Here is a 22,000-nt window from a genome sequence, read left to right on the forward strand (position 1 = left end):
GATTTTCTGGCGCTGGTTCTCTGAAAAATATTCCTCCATGGAGACCTAAGCATAGGTTTTGTCTTTTCCCACGCCTGACCCGACTATGATTTTCTGGCGCTGGTTCTCTGAAAAATATTCCTCCATGGAGACCTAAGCATAGGTTTTGTCTTTTCAATTCGACGCTAAGGTCTTTGAAGTCACTTACCCAAAGGGAGTTTAAGAGATTAGAAATAGTCACACCTGCCCTTCCTCTTTTTTTTTTTTTTAACATGGGCAGGCACTGGGAATCGAACCCGGGTCCTCGGGCATGGCAGGTAAGTATTCTTACCTGCTGAGCCACCATGGCCTGCCCTGCCCTTTCTCTTTCAATGGCTACTTTTCTCCCGCGTCTCCACTCATAGGCCTTCCTTCCATTATCCTGCGCCTCTTCATTCCTGCCAGGGCTGTTACAATGCCCTTCCATCCAGTATCCGCGGTTTCATCCTTAGCCTGTGCACACTACAGCTCCAAAGTTCTCTATGGCTCCCAACTGCCCACCTGTGATCTGACTTCAGCCGTTCTCAGTTGTCTGTACACACCCGGACCTCCCCTTCTCCACGATCTAACTTTGCAGTGGATTCCTTTATAAATCCTCATTCCTCCGTCAGCCCGGCGCTCCCAACGCCTCCTTTTGCCTTTCCCCTTGGAGCGCCAGGGGGCGCTACAGAGCCGACCGAGGCGGAGGGGAAGAGACTAGCGAAGCCGTGAGAGTTGACCCGCCTTCCTTTCGAGCCAATCATTGGCTAGTGGGCGGAGACCGCGCGCCCCACACCTACGCGTTAAGGGGAGGGCGGAAGGCGCAGCCCTGCGGACCCGGAGATGAGGACGCGGGCGGGGCACGCCGCGCTGCTGCTGCTGCAGGCGCTGTTGGTGCCGCCGGTCCCGGGGGACGCCGAGGCCGAGCTCCGGGCTCCGCGCCGGCGCGGGACTCAGCGACGCTACACCCCGGACTGGCCGAGTCTGGACTCCCGGCCGCTGCCGGGCTGGTTCGACGAGGCCAAGTTTGGGGTGTTTGTTCACTGGGGCGTGTTCTCGGTGCCGGCCTGGGGTAGCGAGTGGTTCTGGTGGCACTGGAAGGGCGAGGGGTGGCCCCAGTACCAGCAGTTCATGAGCGACAACTACCCGGCCGGCTTCAGCTACGCCGACTTCGGGCCGCAGTTCACGGCGGGCTTCTTCCACGCTGAGGAGTGGGCTGACCTTTTCCAGGCCGCGGGCGCCAAGTGAGTGTGGACGCGCGGGTGGGCGGAGCGCCCCTGCCCCGGCTGGAGCCGCCCGGGCGCCAGGAGGGGGGGCCGGAGGCGAGGTCACGCAGCTGGCTCGCAGCTGTCCCCAAGCTCCTGTGTTTGCCTCCTGAAGGACGCAGGATTGATTGTGGCACAGCGTGTTGGGAAGCTAGAAGTTTCGACTGGTTGGGGATTAGAAAATAAAGGTTTCGGGAAGCAGGTGAGCTGGAAAGCCCTCAGTCGCTACGCAGTCCTCTGACGTGGGTGGCACCTGATGTCCTTTCCGGGCCCACCAGACAGGATTCCAGGATTTTGAACCCGTGGCGTGGATTCAGGTCCCAGCTCAACTGTGAACTCAGCTTTAACACGTCGCTTCACATCCCCCCTGCAGCCCCCTTCGTTGTCATAGTTCGTTCAGTTCTAATATCTCTAAGATGAAAAGGGAGGCAAGGGAGTTGTGGGGTGCAGTGTATTCGGGGCACAGTAGATTTTCGTTCGTCTGCTGTTCCCAGTGCCTTGCCCATAGAAAGTGCCCAAGAAATGTTTGAATTGTTTTGAGAACTGTTGGAGCCTGCGGGTGGTGGTTTCAAAGAACTGAAAGGCCAGCTACAGCCGTGGGGTGGAGGGGGGCAAAGACCTCCGTTGTTGAAAGAACAGGTTGTTGAAGGCAAGGCAGGGTAGTCCAGGAGAAGTAAGCCTTGCGGCAGTGGACACCAAGGAGTGCTTACTCAGCTGCTTGAAGGGTTGGTTTGGCTTCAGGGAGGCAAGTGGGTTGGAGAAGTGCTTGGAGGGAGGCAGACGGGTTTCCCCACTTCCTGGTTTAGAACACAGAGCAGTCTTCCATCCACACTTTATTCCTCAGTCATCTTTGGGATTCTAGTTTTGGTGTGACTTACACTAACGAGAAATTATAACCAGCATTTCGTGTTTCCATAAAATGTATGGGAATATAAGACTTGAATAACTAGAGGCAGTGTTCTCTAGCTTCAAGGGATCTTTAAGAGCTGTAATTTACAAAATGAAAAAATAAAGTCTGGGGGACATGCACTGTCTAGACCCCTTATTTTATGAATGAGGTGACTGTCCCAGAGAGAGGAAGGGACCTGAGATCCTAAACTTCAGGTCCAGTGACTCCAAGATGAGGGTTCTTTCCCTTACACTGGAAGCCTGCAAACAATGCCAGAGGGCCCAGGAATTAAGAATGGTTTTTACATTTTTAAAGGGATGTAAAAAACAAAGAATATGCCACAGAGGTGACTGCAGCCCAGAAAGCCTAAAATACTATCTGGCTTTTTGTAGGAAAACTCTACAGCACAAAGATGACAAGTCCCAAAATGAAGTGTCTTAAATTTGTGATAATGGATTCAGCCTTTTGTATAAAAGCTGTTTCTCAGACAGGCCACATCAGTCGCATGATAGTTTCTGTAGTTCCCCACACCAGTCAGTGAGTAAGTTATCACATGGAGACATACCTGTTTTTCTGCCATAAAAGCAAATAAATGATTTTGGTTGTGATTTCAACATGTGCTGTTTCTCCCTAGCACTTGTGATCCTTTGTCATCTCTGTAAATGAGAGGCAATTCATATAATCTTGGTTAAAAAAAAAAAACTTAATTTTCTATTATCTTCACGCAAAGGGTTAAAATAAAAGGCTAATAATATTGAAGGGTTAAAGAATGAAAGTGCTTAGGTACATTTTTTTCCCTCTAGGCCTTCTAGGCTGCAAATGAAGGGCAGTGGCTAACTCTAATTTGCCTCCATTGCTGGAACGAACACCCCCCCTCCTCCAGGGGAGTTGTGACTGCGGCATCCCCCAGTGTGTATTTCCTGTAGTTCTTCCAACCACTTTTAAAGCCTCCGGAACCCTGGGCAAATTCATACACACAGTCCCCTGCCTGCTTTTTTGCTCATATGATTCTGATGTCCACAGGTATGTAGTCCTGACTGCAAAGCATCACGAAGGCTTCACAAACTGGCCAAGTGGTGTGTCTTGGAACTGGAACTCTCAGGACGTGGGACCCCATCGTGATTTGGTTGGTGAGTTGGGAACAGCGCTCCGGAAGAGGTGTGTATCTATCTTCGCTCTTGATCTAGCAATGCAGTGCTCCATTCCTTCTCTACTCTCATGTGTTTTCTAAATTTCCAGTGTAGGAAGTAATTGAGGTAACCTGAAGAGCTTCTGGCCTTCACATTAGCAGTGTCGGTAAACCTGCAACTTCTCTAATAAAAAGTCAGTAAATAAATAAATTTATAGTCTTTTTTTTTTAATGACTTCGCATGGATCACTTAAGTGTTGACAAATAAAGTGGAGCTAATGTATAGTTTCTGAAGCATCTAACTAAAAGACATTGATGGTAATCTCATTTATTGTGTCATTTTGTCAAACCAAGAGTAGTCAGGGGGTCTAGAAATTCTTCTACTCCCAACAAATAGAATACCAGCTGAAAACTTGTAAACCTATTATTCACATGAGTGTGGGACATCTCTGTCCCTTCAGACCACATAATGGGTTCATCGAAAGATAAGTGATGACTAGGAAGAGTAATGATAAAGAAACAGATGGTGCAGAGGTCTGAGCGAACAGCATTTGGCGGGAAGCTTTGTGGATTGGGGCTTATTTATTGTGTACCCATTAAGAGAAAGCAATTTTGTCACTCTGCTTCTCTCCTTTCCTCTTATTAAATATCAAAACAAGAAAGAAAAAAAATAATTAGCAGTGTCTGAAGCTCAGCAGTTATACTTCCATATGGCTAAAGGGGGGCCCAAGAGTGAAGTTCATGGCCGTAGCTGGTTAGGCGAAGAGTGCCTGGCGCAGACCACAGAGCTCCATATGTAGTCGGTGAAGGAGTCCCTCTACCAAGCCTCCCAACCAGGGCCTTTTCCACCCTGGGTCCTTTCTCTGATGGAGGCTGGCGACTGGGTCTCCCATCTTTGTGTCCTCCTGAGCCATCAGCACAGAGCATTGAAGGCAGTTAGGGAAAGTTTGGATACGTGGTAGATCCAGTAGGGGACTGAAAAGGGCAGTGACAGCCAGAAAAAAATGAGCTAAGGAGACACCTGATTAGGATTCTAATCAGTGTTCCCTAATATTTTCCACTTTATAGAAAGTAACTTCCCTAAATCAAAGAGCTGGAAGTGGCAGAGCTGAGATTTGAATCCAGGTATGCTGTCTGAGGACCCCAGAGCCCTGGGTGTATTTGCCAGTGAAGAGGAAAAGTGATAGTTGTGCCATGCCTAACCTCAGCTCTATTGTGATTTGGTAAACTTGATGTCCTGCGTCAGGGTAGGCCAGCTGTCTGTTTATGTAAATAAAGTTTGATTGGAGCATAGCCATTCATTTATTGCTTTTGAGCTACAATTTCAGAATTGAGTAGTTGTGATAGAGACCATATGACCTGCAAAGCCAAAAATACTATCTGGCTGGGAGTGTTAGTGTAGTTCAGTGGTAGAATTCTCTTGCCTGCTGTGCAGGAGACCTGGGTTTGACTCCCAGCCCATACACTTCCCCAAAACAAACAAACAAAAATTCAGCAAACAGTGTTACAATGACAGGATACTCACATGGAAAAAGATGAAATGTGACCCCTGCCATACAGCATACAAAAAGAAAAAAAATGCTATCTAGCTCTTTCTTTTTTTTGTTTTACTAACTAACCCTTTGAGAAAAATCTTGCTGACTCTCATCACCTTTCCAGTGCTGTGTTTTATTGATAGTCCTGCTATAAAACTTTGAGCTGTTGATTAGATCTGCACTTTAGGAATTCCCATTTTTTACCTTTTTATTTATTTAGCCCCTAAGTCAAATGATGAAATAACTAACTTCAATTCTTTCTGCCTTATCTGTGCCATTACGATGTTATCCTTCTCCCATTATAATGTTTCTGTAACAGTCACCATTTTAACACAAAACAGCAGTATTATATATGAAAATAGGTCATTTTAACCATGTTTCATTTTGGGTGTGTTAAGAGCTATCAGTAATTCTTAGGTAAATAAAACAATGAACCAACTATATTCATTGATTTCAATCATATAGAAAATGTTACTAATGATTATTTCTGAGTGATAGGATTTTGGACAGTTTATTCTTTATACTTTACTTCCCAATTTTTCTACAATATGTATCTTTGTAATTGATGCATAAAAGTTTTTAAAAGGTAGGACTACATATCAAATGTTGATAACTGACTTAAAAGGAGATTTAACTGACTGGTGTTAAAATGTTTGTCTAAAAATATAGTTATGTGTATTAGCAAAAACACAGTAAACCTTTGTGTATGTGTGTGTGTAAATGAATGATAAGAGGTAATCTGAGGAAATGGTTTTGGGTCCCACTTCCCTCCACACCCTTATGGGTGAGTTTCATTGAGATGTGTAAATGCTGGGACTGATTTTCCTTAAAATAATCTTTTTCTTGTTGCTGTTGTTACTATTACCTTTCTGTTTTTCCATTTAAGGAGTATACGTTATGGACTCTATCACTCCCTCTTTGAATGGTTCCATCCACTCTACTTGCTTGATAAGAAAAATGGCTTCAAAACACAGTACTTTGTCAGTTCAAAAACAATGCCAGAGCTGTACGACCTAGTTAACAAGTAAGAAACAGAAGTGACTTTATCAATGCAATCAGAGCTCCTGTAGGGTACTGATTTTATTATTACCCATGCTAAAAGTAGAAGTTGTGTTAAGGTAAATTATGTTTTATGTTTTTTCCTCCTTATTTTCAAACTTCTGTATTTGGTGTTGTTTCCTTTATGAATTCAAGCAAACAAACAAAACCCAGTCCAAGAGTAAGTCATCCTTCCCCACGTACTGTTCCCTTTGTCAGGACGTTGGAGAGAGGCAGGGAGCTGTATTGGACACGCCCGAGGATTTGGCATCTGGCATTTGCATTTGTGTTCCAGCTCTCATTACGTAGAAGCTTTGTCACCTTAAACAGATCGTCCTTCTGAGCCTCGGGTTCTTGCTCTATAAAGTGGGGATAATAATGCTTTCCTGGTAGGGCTCAGAATAATATGGGAAAAGTACCTGGTGTAGTAGTACTGGCTGTATGGCCTTGAGCAAACTACTTTATCTCTGTAGATCTCAATTTCATTGTCTGTGAAGTGGGAATAATAATATACCATAGAATTATGAGAAATAATAAGGCAGTGAGCATACAGTTTCTTATATACAGTAAAACACAAACTACCTGTGTTACATCTTGCCACTTAGGTGTGCGGCCTTTTCCCTCTTGCTCTCCTAATTACTGAGCACAGTGTAGGATTTGATGTTGGAAAGATTTGCATTTGAGTTACAGCTCCCATTACTTAACAAGTTTGACACCCAAAGGAGGAGTTCAGAATTTCAATCTCTGAAATGGGAATAATAATGCCTACCTTAGAGCACAAACAGTAATAATATGTGAAAGATACAGCAGGGGGTTATATGGAGTCTGTAGAACCTTTACAGTAGAAACTTTTAAGTATTCGTGAAAAGAGAAACAACGCATTTGGAAGAAAGTTTAAGCTCTCAACACATCTTAAAAGCAGAAACCCCAATCCTGTGGTTTAGGAACCATCACTGTTTTCATTGGAATCAGTTGCTGAAAGGATACCAAATTGTATACTGATTGCAATTCCATTTTCTGAAAAGGCACAGAGAAAGAGATTAGGAAGAAATATACCAAATCATGGTGTTTCTGATGTTTTAGCAAAGTTTTGTGTTATGTTAGCTAAGTGACTTTTGTAGTTTTTGTCTTTTCAGTTCTCTCCATTCTCTGTATTGTGATGATTTTATGGTATTTTCAAAATGGGGGAAGATTAATTTTTAAATGTTTATTGCAAAAATAGGTCCACAAGACTTCCCTGTAAATGGATTCCAATAATAAACTTTGCCCAATCTTATGACTTTCAGGTACAAACCAGATCTGATTTGGTCTGATGGAGAGTGGGAATGTCCTGATACTTACTGGAACTCCACCAATTTTCTTTCTTGGCTCTATAATGATAGCCCTGTCAAGGTATGTGATTATATGACATCTTTCTTGTTTATTTATTCTGATAAAAGAAAGTCCAAGGAGCCAAGATCTGGAGTAATAACAATAGTAATATTAAATAAAGGGGTCTTCATGGATATTAAAGGTTTCTCTTTGATTTCTTTCTTTCTTTTTTTTTTTTTGATGTCTTAACACACAAACATTCCATACATGGTATACAATCAGTGGCTCACAATATCATAACATAATTCTGTATTCATCACCATGATCATTTTTTAGAACATTTGCATCACTCCAGAAAAAGAAATAAAAAGAAAAAACTCATACATACCATACCCCTTACCCCTCCCTCTCACTGACCACTAGTATTTCCATCTACTCAATTTATTTTACCCCTTATCCCCCCATTATTTATTTATATATTATCCATATTTTTTACTCATCAGTCCATACTCTGGGTTAAAGGAGCATCAGACCCTAGGTTTTCACAATCACATAGTCACATTGTAAAAGCTGTATCATTATACAATTGTCTTCAAGAATCTAGGCTTTCTGAGCTATAGGGTTTTTTTTGTTTTTGTTTGCTTGTTGGTTTGTTTGTTGTTGTTGTTTTTTACTATTATTACTACTTTTATTTCTTTTCTTTATATTAACATTTTATATCTTTTTCTGTTGTGTTGCTAGTTCCTCTAAACCGATGCAAATGTACTAAGAAACAATGATCATGCATCTATGTGATGATGTTAAGAATTACTGAGTGCATATGTAGAACGGTATGATTTCTAAATGTTGTGTTAATTTCTTTTTTTTTTCTTTCCGTTAATAAAAAAATAAAAAAATAAAAAAAAAAAAAAGAATCTAGGCTACTGGAACACAGCTCAACAGTTTCAAGTACTTCCCTCTAGCCACTCCAATACACCATAAACTAAAAAGGGATATTTATATAATGCCTAAGAATAACCTCCAGCATAACCTCTCAACTCTCTTTGATATCTCTCAGCCACTGAAACTTTATTTTGTCTCATTTCTCTCTTTCCCGTTTTGGTCAAGAAGGTTTCCTCAATCCCTTAATGGTGGTCCCAGTTCATCCTGGGATTTCTGTCCTATGTTGCCAGGAAGATTTACACCCCTGAGAGTCACATCCCACGTAGAGAGGGGGAGGGCAGTGAGTTTCCTTGCCGTGTTGGTTGAGAGACAGAGGCCACATCTGAGCAACAAAAGAGGTTCTCTGGGAGTGACTCTTAGGCCTAATTTTAAGTAGGCTTAGACTGTCTTTTGCAGAAATAAGTTTTATGGGGGCAAATCCCAAGATCGAGGGCTTGGCCTGCTTGTGAGAATATCAGAAATTCTCCAAATGGAGAAGTTGAATATTTCCTCCTTTCTCCCCAGTCCCCCAAGGGTACTTTGCAAATACTTCTTTATTCACTGCCCATGTTACTGTGGGATATATATGGACATCATACTAACCTGGACAAACCAACAAAGTCTCATGTCCTATTCAAGATTCCATGTGCTTACAGTGTTCAACTAAACTGACCATACAAATTAAAGTAGGAAATGTACTACAAAATAAAAATTTTGCACCAAATAAACATCTCTCCCTTTGGTCTCACACAGAGGTTGAAGTTTTAAAATATGGACGATATCAGCCTTTACCCTGTATTCTAATTTACTTTCGTTCTGTCCAGATCTGCTGCGTTCACATCACTCGAAGTCAGATCCCTTTTAAAACTTTTTAAACAGTTCCTGTAAAGGGTACTGCTGACTCTTAAAGCTTCAGGGCTCTGACTCTGAGTCTTAGGTGTCACTTAAATACCCAGAGTTTCTGGAAAAGACTATGCTATATACAACAGCTCAGTATCTCAGAATTTAGAAATAACAATTACAACTCTTGAATATATGTGACTGCTCTAAAAGCTCACAATCTAGGACCCTTTACAATAGACCCCAACCTGATACCCCATGCTCTTGACTTCACTTCACCGAGTGTTTACATTGTAATTGATCCATATGATTGAGGCATGATAATATTTCTCTTTTTGTTCCTGACATTTCATTCAGCATACAGTCCTTAAGGTCCATTCACCTAGTTGCATGCCACAGCACTTCATTCCTTCTTGTGGCCGTTGTATGCATACGCCATAGTTCCCCTTTCCATTCCCCTTAGGTCACCTCCATCCGTTGTGGATTGTGAACACCACCGCCATAGACACCAGTGTGCAAATGTCCATTCAAGTCCCCACACTGAGTTCCTCCAGGTATGAATTGAGCAACGGGGTTTCAGGATCATATAGCAACCCCACCCCTCGCCTCCTGTGGAACCACCACACTGTCCTCCAAGGGCTGCATCTCTCACTTTCCCTACCAACAGTGAATAGGTACATCACTTTCTCTGCATTTTCTCTAGCGCTTACTTCTGTCTGTTCATTTTTAAACAGTTTTATTCACACATGATACGATCTAACCTAAGTGTATAGACATGTCTTTGTTACCATAACCTATCTGAAGACATTTCCTTTTCTTCCACAACCAATCCGTATCCCTTCCCCATGCCCCCTGCCTGTTGACATTTTCTCCTTGATTTCTTGATTTTGACAAAATTAGGCTTAACTATAGTTATATTTGAATAGTAGAACAGAAGCAGTATGTAGAATCCCCAAACCATCAATAGGGAAAATGAAATAAACTCTAATGTAAGTGGGAACACCTCCTCAAAAATTAATATACAAAAAAATTAATTCATAAAAAACATGAAATTAAGTGATAGGAATAAAAGGCAAATATCTCTGACCTCATTTATCTACATTCATTATATGTTGTAACTCTTGAGGGGCAAGTTCACGTCCCTGAACTCAAATTCTTGAGGGAATTTCCCCAATTCTAACCCCCCTCCCCATAATCAGAACTGTTATCCAATACATAAGAGCTACCCTGTGAAAGCCCTGGACTTGGGAGGTTGGAGTCAGAGACGAGACACGGCAGTGGGGGAAGGAAGGTTTATTAGTGGAGAAGCAGCAGGGAGAGTTGACTCAAGAATTCAAGTCAAGTAGGAGTTTTTAAAGGGAGTTGAGGGTAGAGTTAGGCGGGTTTCTCATGGATGGGTTTTTGGGAGTTGGCAGCTTTCCATAAGTGTGGTTAAAAATTAAAACACTGACTTCCGGAGAAGATGGCGGCTTAGTAAGACGCGCGGGTCTTAGTTCCTCCTCCAGAACAGCAACTAAAGAAACAGAAACAATACGAAACAACTCCCGGAGCCACGACAGAGACCAAAAAGACAGCGTACCCCATTCTGGAACGGCTGAACGGGCAGGGAGAATCTGCTGCGGTGAGATACCCGAGGGGAGCACGTTTTCCTGGTCGGGGTGGCTGGCGACTGGGGTCCCCTCCACGCACGTGGCTCCCTGGTCTGACTGGGAACGTTGGATAGCAGGGCCCTCCCGCCACGCTTGGCGTCTCGGGCCAGCTGGGCAATTTGGACCGGCACTCCCCCAAGCCGCGGCGGCCGGCGACCCCCCCCTCCACACGCAGTTTCCCGGGCCGACTGCGAGATTTGGATTGGCAAGTTAAAGGAGCCACAGCATCTTTTACTGGTGGGACCCTCAGACAGACGAGCGCCACGAGCGCCACCTACTGGGCAGGAAAAGAAAAACAGAGCCCAGAGATTTCACAGAAAAACCTTTCAACCAGCCGGGTCCCACACCCAGGGAAATCTGATCAAATGCCCAGACACCAGCAGAAAATAATGGATGACGCTCGGAAAATTGAAGATATGGCCCAGTCAAAGGAACAAACCAATAGCTCAAATGAGATACAGGAGCTGAGACAACTAATGCTGAATATACGAACAGAAATGGAAAACCTCTTCAAAAACCAAATCAATAAATTGAGGGAGGACATGAAGAAGACATGGGCTGAACAAAAAGAAGAAATAGAAAATCTGGAAAAACAAATCACAGAACTTATGGGAGTGAAGGACAAAGAAGAAAAAATGGAAAAAACAATGGATACCTACAATGGTAGATCTAAAGAGACAGAAGCTACAATTAGTGAACTGGAGGATGGAACATCTGAATTCCAAAAAGAAACAGAAACTATAGGGAAAAGAATGGAAAAACTTGAGCAGGGGATCAGGGAACTGAATGACAATATGAAGCGCACAAATATACGTGTTGTGGGTGTCCCAGAAGGAGAAGAGAAGGGAAAAGGAGGAGAAAAACTAATGGAAGAAATTATCACTGAAAATTTCCCAACTCTTATGAAAGACCTAAAATTACAGATCCAAGAAGTGCAGCACACCCCAAAGAGAATAGACCCAAATAGGCGTTCTCCAAGACACTTACTAGTTAGAATGTCAGAGGTCAAAGAGAAAGAGAGGATCTTGAAAGCAGCAAGAGAAAAACAATCTGTCACATACAAGAGAAACCCAATAAGACTATGTGTAGATTTCTCAGCAGAAACCATGGAAGCTAGAAGACAGTGGGATGATGTATTTAAATTACTAAAAGAGAAAAACTGCCAACCAAGACTTCTATATCCAGCAAAATTGTCCTTCAAAAATGAAGGAGAAATTAAAACATTTATAGACAAAAAGTCACTGAGAGAATTTGTGACCAAGAGACCAGCTCTGCAAGAAATACTAAAGGGAGCACTAGAGTCAGATACGAAAAGACAGAAGAGAGAGGTATGGAGTAAAGTGTAGAAAGAAGGAAAATCAGATATGATATATATAATACAAAAGCCAAAATGGTAGAGGAAAATATTATCCAAACAGTAATAACACTAAAAGTTAATGGACTGAATTTCCCAATCAAAAGACATAGAATGGCAGAATGGATTACGACCCAGCAATACCACTGCTAGGTATCTACTCAAAGGACTTAAGGGCAAAGACACAGACGGACATTTGCACACCAGTGTTTATAGCAGCATTATCTACAATTGCAAAGAGATGGAAACAGCCAAAATGTCCATCAACAGACGAGTGGCTAAACAAACTGTGGCGTATACCTACGATGGAATATTATGCAGCTTTAAGACAGACTAAACTTATGAAGCATGTAATAACATGGATGGACCTAGAGAACATTATGCTGAGTGAGTCTAGCCAAAAACTAAAGGACAAATACTGTATGGTCCCACTGATGTGAACCGACATTCGAGAATCAGCTTGGAATATATCATTGGTAACAGAGACCAGCAGGAGTTAGAAACAGGGTAAGATAATGGGTAATTGGAGCTGAAGGGATACAGACTGTGCAACAGGACTAGATACAAAAACTCAAAAATGGACAGCACAATAATACCTAAGTGTAATGTAACTATGTTGGAACACTGAATGAAGCTGCACCTGAAATATAGTTTTTTGTTTGTTTGTTTGTTTGTTTGTATCTTTTGTTTTTGTTTTTTCTTTTTCCTTTTTATATATATATATTTTTTTATTAGTATTATTATTTTTATTCTCTTCTCTATATTAACATTCTATATCTTTTTCTGCTGTTTTGCTAGTTCTTTTCCTAAATCGATGCAAATGTACTAAGAAATGATGATCATACATCTAGGTGATGATACTAAGAATTACTGAGTGCATTTGTAGAATGGAATGATTTCCAAATGTTGTGTTAATTTCTTTTCTTTTTTTTGATTAATAAAAAAAAATTAAAACACTGCTTCAGTTCCACAAGGTTGTAACTGCCAGAGGAGGACGGATATTTGTTCAGGGGAATTTATCTCTAGAAAGCAACTGCTGGGGTGTGTCACGAGAATGCAGCTGCTGGAGGGGGCCGGGGAGTGTCGAGATGGTGATTCTCCGTGGCGGCACTTTCCACCCTTGCTTGTTCCTCTGGCTCAGCTCTCACACCCTGCTTAGGTTTGTATTTCAGTACACGTACAAAGTAGCAGAAGTCTCCATCTTCACCAAAGAAAAATTTAAAAATTTTACATTTCCTAAATTTGTTGAGGATAAAAAAAAAAAAAAAAAAAAAAAGAACCAATCTTAAGTATAAAACCACTTTGAACTGAAGTACCTGGTAGATTCCTAAAGCTCTTGGGAGCTTATTGGGTAACTATTACTAAACTTGGAAAACGGAAAGGAGGGAAAAGGGAAAGGAATCCTGGGTGATGAATAAAGACAATTTCAGAGTGGTTTTCTGAGACCTATTGATGTGCCCCCCCCCCCCAGCTACTCACCATCGTCTTTCTCCCCAAGGTTCTCCCAGTGGGGTTGGGGGTGCGGTGGGGGTGGGCTCCGACATGGGCCCTTGGGAGGGACGTGGTACTCACCCTTATTCCAGATGCATTCTCGGATGGGAGAAAAGAGGTTATTTTAGACCTGTACTCATGCTAGGAAAGTATTTTTAGGAGAGATGTGGTTACTTTTGTTCAAAGCCATATCCAGATGGCAAATTTAAGATAGCTCAGAGACAAATTGGGAGGGGCAGAGATGCCGGGATGCTGGCTGCCGCTCTACTTTCCTGCTCCTTCCATCCTCTCCAGTCCATTCTGGTCTCGCTTTTGCGGTGCACCCGGGGAGCACAGCAGTCTCCACAAGGCATGAGGGTGGGGTCTTAGTCATCAAAAGAAATAGGTCCCCTTCTTTACCATTCCTTCTGTCTGCTGTACCTGCATGGTAGCTAAGCCCTGCACTTCCCTGGAGTAAAATACTCCTCAAAAACCAAAGATTAGGATTGCTAATCTTTTGTATTGTGTTTTCCACTTAAACAACCATGGTAATTAATTTCACCAAATCCTATTTTCAAATATACCAACTAACAGTTACCGCAGGGCTGGAAGGGACTTTCTCATTTTAGTGTGTGCGTTTATGGACTGCTTGAATTTGTTGTAATAAACATGCATTTTGTAATGAAGAATTTTTCTGGTTCTCTAGAAAACCTGTTCATAGAAGGGACCATTTTTTTCAGTCTTTTATAGCCTTAGCAGCATGAAAGATTAAAACATTTCATACTGAAGACAAATATTCTGATATGTAGATCAAACTGAGCTGAGGACTAGAAGACAGATAGTATATTATTTAGGAATTGCAGTCAGGAGCATCAGCAGACATTTTAATGAGTTGCTAGATCGTCTTTAATCTAGTCATTAGCTTTTGGAATGTTGCTTCATGTTTATTAAGGTCCACTGAAGAGAAGTATCTTTGGTGTCTCGGTTTCTCTGAAATCAGAATAAGCTGCCACTCTTTGCAGCAGCTGTGCAGAGGACCTTTCACACACAGAGATGTGCGGAGAGAACGGGGTCTGCTAGGATGCCAGCTCTGATCCTAGGTACTACAGGACTGACAGCCTCCACCTCCTTTCCTAAATACCTGCTACTACTAATTTCTATTTAAAGTTAATATTTTTCAACAACTCATTAAACTATAAGGCACATATTTTCCTTACCGTGCTCAAGCAGGCAAACACTCACCCTTCTTAAAGTTTACTCTGCTAAACCTAAGCGGGATACATTTGAACAATGGGACTCCAGCCTGTTCCTTTGTAATGATCTCATGTGACAGTTGTTTTAGTGAACTCCTGAGTAGCAATCCAAGAGAAATCAAAGAAGGAAGGTTCTAAAATAATTGCTTTGATCTTAGAAGTATGTGACAGGAAGCGAGTCAGGTATGTGTGTATAGGTGTGGATGTGAGTGTGTGGAGATGTTCACCATGAACCCATCGTGATTCCCCTCCTCAACACCACACTAGTTTTTGTCCACTGCCTGCCAAAGGCTTGTCTCACGCGAGGCGACTAATAGTCATGATTGCACCAGCATCTGGAAGTCTGGAAGAATTTCAGCTACCTTCTTATGGAGTTGATCGCTCCTATCTTCTTTTGGTCTTACCTCTTTCATAAATTTTGCATGCTTCTTCCACATCTAAAACATGATCCAGCGAAGCTTCCTGTCACTAGGCTCTGCCACAGTCTCACACTTGCTCTGAGACTTGATCTTGACCTTCCTGACCCTGTTAAACCAGGCCCTGAAAATCTTTTGGAAAAAAAAAGAAAAATGTACACAGAGTTTTCTTACTTATTCCTCTGGATGAGTCAGGTACTGTAGCCAGCTGTGGAAGACTCTCCTAAGCAATACCTGAGAATAAAACCGATCAGCCAGGCCATCTTTTGAGCCACGTTTCCTGACGACGCCGGAACCAGGTCACTAGGGTATACCTCTGTATGGCTGAAGAGTGATGTTCTTCTGCCACCTGGATCTTTTGCCTATTTTGCATTCTCAATCTCTCCCAAGGCTCCAGACTTTTTTTCTTTATCAAGAACTTTTCATAATATTCTTTGGCTATTGCTTGCAGCTCCTGGTTCCTCTCTATTCTGCTTCTCTACTTCTTTCATTTTTTTCAGTCCCTTCTCTTTTTTTTTTCAAATTGAGCTTCCTTTTTTTCTGCCTCCCTCTTCTGGCACTCCTCTTCTTGGGCCTTTAATTGGGCCAGTTTCTCCTCTTTCTGTTTTTTTTTCTTCTCTGCCAAGATCTGCCTACATTCATCTTGCTGAATTGCTCTCTCTTCCATGGCTTCTCGGAGGAAAGGCAGCCAGTATCTGGACACCTCTGTCAGCTGGGAAGGCATGTGACTGGTATTGGCTGGTCCTTGCTCCTGGTTCATTGCTTTCAGCTTCTGATTCCAGTGGCTTTTGCTCTAAGCTTCAGTGGGCCTTCATTTAGCTTCTCAGGAACAAACTCTGGATTTCATCTCTTAGCTTAGCATCTCCAACGTCTGTGTCTTAGTTTCTTTTTTCTGCTCTCCATGTCAGCTCTTGCTAATCTTTTTCTTTTTTGAATACTTTTTTTCCCTTAATTAGCTTTCACAGAAGCCAGGTCACATGCTGTGTAGGCTGATAAGCAAGTGTCCCTGGTTAAGGAGCATCACAGAAAGGAGAAAAGATAAGGCAAAGAGGCAGGGTTGGAAGAAAGGAAGAAAACAGCAACCCTGATGTCATTAAAAGCACAACTGAATAAGGGAACCGAGGCTTTCTGGCATCTCTTAATAATTCCAGAGCAACCAGAACAGTTTGCTTTTCCTGATGAGGCCGTCTGTACATGCTGTCTGTATAGATATACCGGGATTGTAGGTTTTCCTTTACTTCTGCGAGGATTTGTTGAAGTCTGCCCTGTGCCATGTCCTGGGCTAAGCCCTGGGGATGCAGAGTGGAATGAAATTGTCTCTGTCTGAGGAACTCACTGTCTGAAGAGAAAGAGAAGCGTGCAAATAGCATGATACGTGCACCAACCGATCTGTGTCCTCAGCTCTTCACAGTCTGTGGACTTCGACCTGAATACCTGACATGCAGGGTATTGCCTTAGAGGCTGCAGCTATAAACAGGTTCAAGGCAGCTTCTGTTTTGAGATGTCTGAGAATGAGGGAGTGCATGAGGGAACAGCTGCTCTGCCAGGGTCTGTATTCACTGCTGCTTTTATTCCTCTCAAAAACTCTGTGAGAAGCAAAAAAGCAAACAAAAGAAAATTTAAAAACAACAACAAAAAAGAAAACAAACCTCTGTGAGGTAGGTGATATGGTCCTTTTTTTTTTTTTTTAACAGTAGAGGTAACCAGGACCTAAGAGGTGATCCCACCTACCTAAGAGCCCTGAGTAATAGGTGCTGGGGCAGGCCTGGACCTTAGTCATTGCTGGTTGATCCAGGACACGGGATCAAACACTGCAACAGATATAATCAGTATCCTTTGGATTTGCTTTGGCACTTCCTAGTTACGAAAAAATTTTCTCAGCAATATGAAAAACCCCAAAACTGGCAAGAAGAAATGGGAATTTTACTCTCCTTTCTGCCATAAAGAGCTGAAAGTATTTTCACTTATCACCTTGTATTGACCACCCTGTTATAAAATGTGCTACTATATTAAACATTCATATTAAGATAGTCCATGTGGGGTGGGCCACGGTGGCTCAGCAGGCAAGAATGCTCGCCTGCCATGCCAGAGGACCCGGGTTCGATTCCTGGTGCCTGCCCATGTTAAAATAAATTTAAAAAAAAGATAGTCCATTTGACGATTTCTCATAGTTCAGCTAAACTTTAAAAGAGGGAAAAGGATAATTTTTGAATGCTGACTTCCCTTTACCTAGAAAGTCATAGTTACGTGCTGTAAAGTGTCCTGGGTTGGGTTCAGAAACTTGATTCATAGTCCCAGCTTTCCCACGGCCCAGGGCTGTGACTTCCGGCAAGGCCTCTCTCTCCTCTCGGAGCCTCCATTTCTCTTCTGATAGAATAAGTGGTTTACTAGATGGTGTTTATGTGTCTGTAGGCCAGGCTTCCTCAGCTTCAGTGCTGTGGGGGCCTGGGGCCAGATCCTCCTTTGCTGTGGGGAGCAGCCTGTGCACGGGGGGTGCTGGGCAGCATCCTGGCCTCTATCCACCAGACAGTGACCCCACCCCAGTGTGACAACTGAAAATGTCTCTGGATTTTGCCAAATGTTCCCTTCACCCCCGGGAGGGCGTGTGTGTGTGTGTGTGTGTGTGTGTGTGTGTGTGTGTGTGTGTGTGTGAAATGGGCACAATTCCTCCTGATTGAGAACCAGGGGCTCTCAACCAAGTCTTTCCCTTGCTTCCATATGGACTCGCTTTCTTACACAGTCCGCATTAAGGAAGCTGATTGGTGTCACCCCCAGTGACCATTCTCTCCTCCTCTAGGATAATGTGGTAGTAAATGATCGATGGGGTCAGAACTGCTCCTGTCACCACGGAGGGTACTACAACTGTCAGGATAAATTCAAGCCGGGGACCTTGCCACATCACAAGTGGGAGATGTGTACCAGCATCGACAAGATGTCCTGGGGCTACCGGCGGGACATGGTCATGTCTGACATCTCCAGTGAATCAGAAATCATTTCGGTGAGTGCATCTCTCAGTTTTCTTTTTAAGCATTTTTATTGAGATTTAGTCACCTACCAAACTTCCAACCAGCGTGTGCAATCATTGGCTTTTAGTATCATCACAGTTGTGCATTCATCACCATAGTCAGCTTTGTGAGTGGGTAAGTTTATAACGACTTACCTGAAACCAGCCTCCTAACAAAGAGGAGGCTCTCTGGATGGGACTGTAAGTTGGTAGAACCCTTCAGACTTCTTGAACATACTAAAAGAAATCTGTCCTAAGGAAATAATTACAAATACAGAGTAAACTTGTACATGCAGAGATATTCTTTCCGGAATTATTTTCAGTTGGACACATAGGCTGTTTGAATTTCTTGCAACCATAAAGATGTAGATTTGGGACTCTTCCTTCACCACCGAAGTGTTTATGAATGTGATGTGCATTAATGCTTAGAGGGTTGAGTGCAAAATTAGGTTACATGTATATCAGCTTTATCACAACTATGTCAAATGAACTGCACAGGAAATAGACCAGAAGGAAACATCAGATGTTAATGATGGTGTCTTTGGGGTGTTATAATGAATTTCTGCTTTTTAAAATTTCAGTATGCACTCTTAGTTTTGCTGGGTTTCCTTGAAGCACACCTGCTCGAGATCACAGTAAACACACACACACACACAAATCCCACCCCAGAAACCTTGAAGAACATGCTTATCAGAGTTTGTTTTCTTCAGAATGCAAGTTTTTACAGCCCATCACACAGTAGAGTATTCTGAAATTCTTCCTATCTCTTTATCTCCCGAAAGTCTCCACCGCAACTTCTCAAAATCTCTCCTCTCTGTCCCCTGTGCTCTCTCTGTCGCGCCACACATTCCCTTCTCTGCCTTCTGCTTCCTGCTCGCCTGCTCCGCTCCTCTGCTCACACTTGGTGCTTCTGGCCCATGACCACTGCCCCCGCACCGTAGGAAGTGCAGTCTCACCTCCGATTCTCATTTTTGTGTTGGTTTGGTTTGGTTTTTTTTTTTTTTAACCATAATCATCCCTTCCTGGAATGTGAGTTAGTTTATTTCTCCATGTAGTAAATGGATTTTTTGGTTTTCTCATAGGAGCCTGTTTGTTTTTATAATGACAAAAATAAAAATACTATCGTAAAAGGATAAAGGCTGTTCACAAAGCAGGGAGGATGTGCTCTAGATTCTTTTATGTTCTCATACCATCCGTGTGTTCTAAGCATTGTACCAGGCTGGGCATTTGGAGCGAGGACTTCATTGTTTCTCCTCTCTCCAGGAACTGGTTCAGACAGTAAGTTTGGGAGGCAACTATCTTCTCAACGTTGGACCTACTAAAGATGGAGTGATTGTTCCCATCTTCCAAGAAAGGCTTCTTGCTGTTGGGAAGTGGCTGAGCATCAATGGGGAGGCTATCTATGCCTCCAAACCATGGAGGGTGCAGTCAGATAACAATGCAACTGTGTGGTGAGTCTTGTCTTCAGCCACCTGCAGGAATGTGTGGCACCATGGCCCGTCCTGAAGTATGACCTTGGGTACACAATCTTTCAAACCAGTCTGGAAGTCATCTTGAAGAAACCCCAGAGCCACTCTTCTGCTATAAAAGTTGTGTGTCTGCTGGGTTGTGTCTCGAGCCACCAGGATATCTTTGACCGGAGGCAGTGGGGTTGGTGACAAGAAAAGGAGCTACAAAGTAGCATCAGCCAGTTTAGCTGGGACTGTCACCCTGCCTCTTGGAAATAGAAGGAGCTAATGCTTGGACAGCACTTACAGTGTGCTGGGCCCTGTCCAGGGTGCTTTCCCCTTGTTTTATCTCACCCATCCCACAAGGTAGAGACTGTTATCCCCATGTTACAGGTGAGAATTGGAGGCCAGAGCAGTAGCTTTATTATTGTCTAGGATTGCAGAACTAGCAAGTGGAGAAACCATGATTCAAACTCAGAATTTTAGCTCTGGTTTTTGTTCTTGGGTCTCTCTTTTTTCTGTTGCCAAGTGGAGCGATGAAACTTGACCTCATAAGGATGAAATGAGATACTGTATGTAAAGCCCCCAGAATAGTGCCAGGTACATAGAGACTCAGTAAAGGGCAATTGCTAGTGTTACCACTAAAGACCAAAGAGTCAGGGGAGATGTGTCAGTCCCTCGGTTTGGGCTGAGTTATCCATTTAGTGATTTTCTTCCTCATCTCTAAACACAGTAAAATCTCAGAACAACACATTTACATTTATTTCATATCTTACCCTTGCTATATTCTCTATGAATTTCCTTTCACATGGATTTGGAGATGAAAAAAGATTTTAATGATAGGGTAAATGGCTTCAATATCAAAAACAAGCGGAAGAGTTAAAAAAAATTTTTGAAGGTCTTAATAATCCCATAGAAAAAGAAAGTGAAAGAGATCCCAAGAAATAGTTTTATAGGCTTGCTTCCTTCCCATTGACCTTAATTGAGATCAAGTTATTAGTGCTTCCCAGCAGCACTGAGAGATTCAAGGTCTTGGAATTGGTAGAGAAAGGGAAATGTGTAAGATTATATGTCAGGTTCACATCATTATCTTTGTCAATGATGCTTCTCTTTTCCCAGGTATACCTCAAAAGGATCAGTTGTTTATGCCATTTTCCTGTCCTGGCCAGATAATGGAGTCTTATGCCTTCCATCCCCTGTAACTACCTTGCCTACAAAGGTAAGGAATCTCATTCACTCCTTTCTAGGATGTAACCTCTTCTGAAGGAATTGGCAAGCTTCATTACTTCTTCCATCCTCCCCCAAGTTTCTCGCATATTTATTCTCCCTTTAGACTGTCTTTCCTTGGCCATCCTGAGTGTCTCCCCCCATGTTGAGACTACATCCTGTATTCCTTAATGTTTTTCTCCCATTCCTTTTTTTGCTTTCTGCAGATAACAGTGCTGGGAATTGAAGGATTTCTGAAGTGGTCTAGTGATCCAGTTCAAGGCCTCCTCATTTCTCTGCCCCAGTTACCGCCCTCTGCTCTCCCAGTTGAGTTTGCTTGGACTATCAAGCTGACAGAAGTGAAGTGATCATTTTAGTTCAAGAGGACAGGAAACACTGCCTGCCGTTTACTGCTTTGATTTTCCTCTTATTGTACCATCATTGTAATAAACTGACTTCTCTTCCCCATCCGCAGAAAACTTTTCTAACACGTTTCAATCAAAGGAACTGAATATATTGCACTTTTACCTCCAGTGGACCAGGGATCTGAAATCTATTGCTAGCATGCCTCTCCCTGGTCGACAGGAGAAGGGACTGAAAAGTTAAGCTCTGAGTTCATCATTCCTAATTTTGGAAATTATCTACAATGGAAAGTTCCCTCCACTCTTGAGGTTTATTAACCTACTTGCTTACTCAATGGTTTTAGTCATACTGTTGCCTATAGGAAGACATAGAGTCAACCACTTGCTGTTTGTTTGGCATCACTTGTCCCCATCACCACAAGGCCCAAAGAACAGAGAGCCTGGAGGGAAGGGAAGGAGGCTTACTAAGCTATTTAATAGTCATTTCAGAAGTTTCCAAAGCAAAGCAAGAGTTCTTAAATTCAGTCTGTTTACAGCAATAGTATTAATAAAATGAATGTGATTCTTCCATATGCCTTTTTAAATATAATCAAATAAATACTTATGTCAAATCATTTAAATAAAAAAGCATGTTATAGCTCTTTATTTTCCTAGCTTCCATTTGGACTGTTTATCGCTTTATAATCAGTTTCCATTAAAAAAAAAAAAGGCCTACCCTAGTCTCCTTAGTAAAAAACAAAGAATATAATCCCTTTGTTTTTTATTGCTCAGCACTTCTAGTACCATTTTTCTGAATTGATACCAATTCATCCTCTTTGTTATAGGTCTGATCAGATTTTCTGGATCTTTTTTTTTTAAGCAGTTTTATTCACTCATCAACCCATTCATTGTGTCCAATCAGTGGTTCTCAGTA

The 22,000-nt window shown here is 42.5% G+C and overlaps 1 protein-coding gene across 1 annotated transcript; it reads left to right on the forward strand.

Moving 5' to 3' along the window:
• Positions 1-814: 814 nt before the first annotated feature.
• On the forward strand, positions 815-21,655 carry FUCA1 (alpha-L-fucosidase 1). Its single transcript, XM_077150844.1, has 8 exons — positions 815-1,241; positions 3,175-3,309; positions 5,702-5,839; positions 7,140-7,245; positions 17,865-18,065; positions 19,335-19,522; positions 20,639-20,738; positions 20,953-21,655. Exons 1-8 carry the CDS (start codon positions 841-843, stop codon positions 21,091-21,093), a joined length of 1,410 nt encoding a protein of 469 aa, XP_077006959.1. The 5' UTR covers positions 815-840; the 3' UTR covers positions 21,094-21,655.
• Positions 21,656-22,000: the final 345 nt, after the last annotated feature.

This window comes from Tamandua tetradactyla, chromosome 2, assembly GCF_023851605.1.
Source record: "Tamandua tetradactyla isolate mTamTet1 chromosome 2, mTamTet1.pri, whole genome shotgun sequence".
Classification (NCBI taxonomy): domain Eukaryota; kingdom Metazoa; phylum Chordata; class Mammalia; order Pilosa; family Myrmecophagidae; genus Tamandua; species Tamandua tetradactyla.

Bases quoted from the DNA above. Each gene is read 5' to 3' on its own strand.
- FUCA1 (XM_077150844.1), top strand. From the start codon at position 841: ATGAGGACGCGGGCGGGGCACGCCGCGCTGCTGCTGCTGCAGGCGCTG. The intron at 5,840-7,139 runs GTAAGAAACAGA...TATGACTTTCAG, and splicing joins CTGTACGACCTAGTTAACAA to GTACAAACCAGATCTGATTT. The intron at 20,739-20,952 runs GTAAGGAATCTC...TGCTTTCTGCAG, and splicing joins TAACTACCTTGCCTACAAAG to ATAACAGTGCTGGGAATTGA.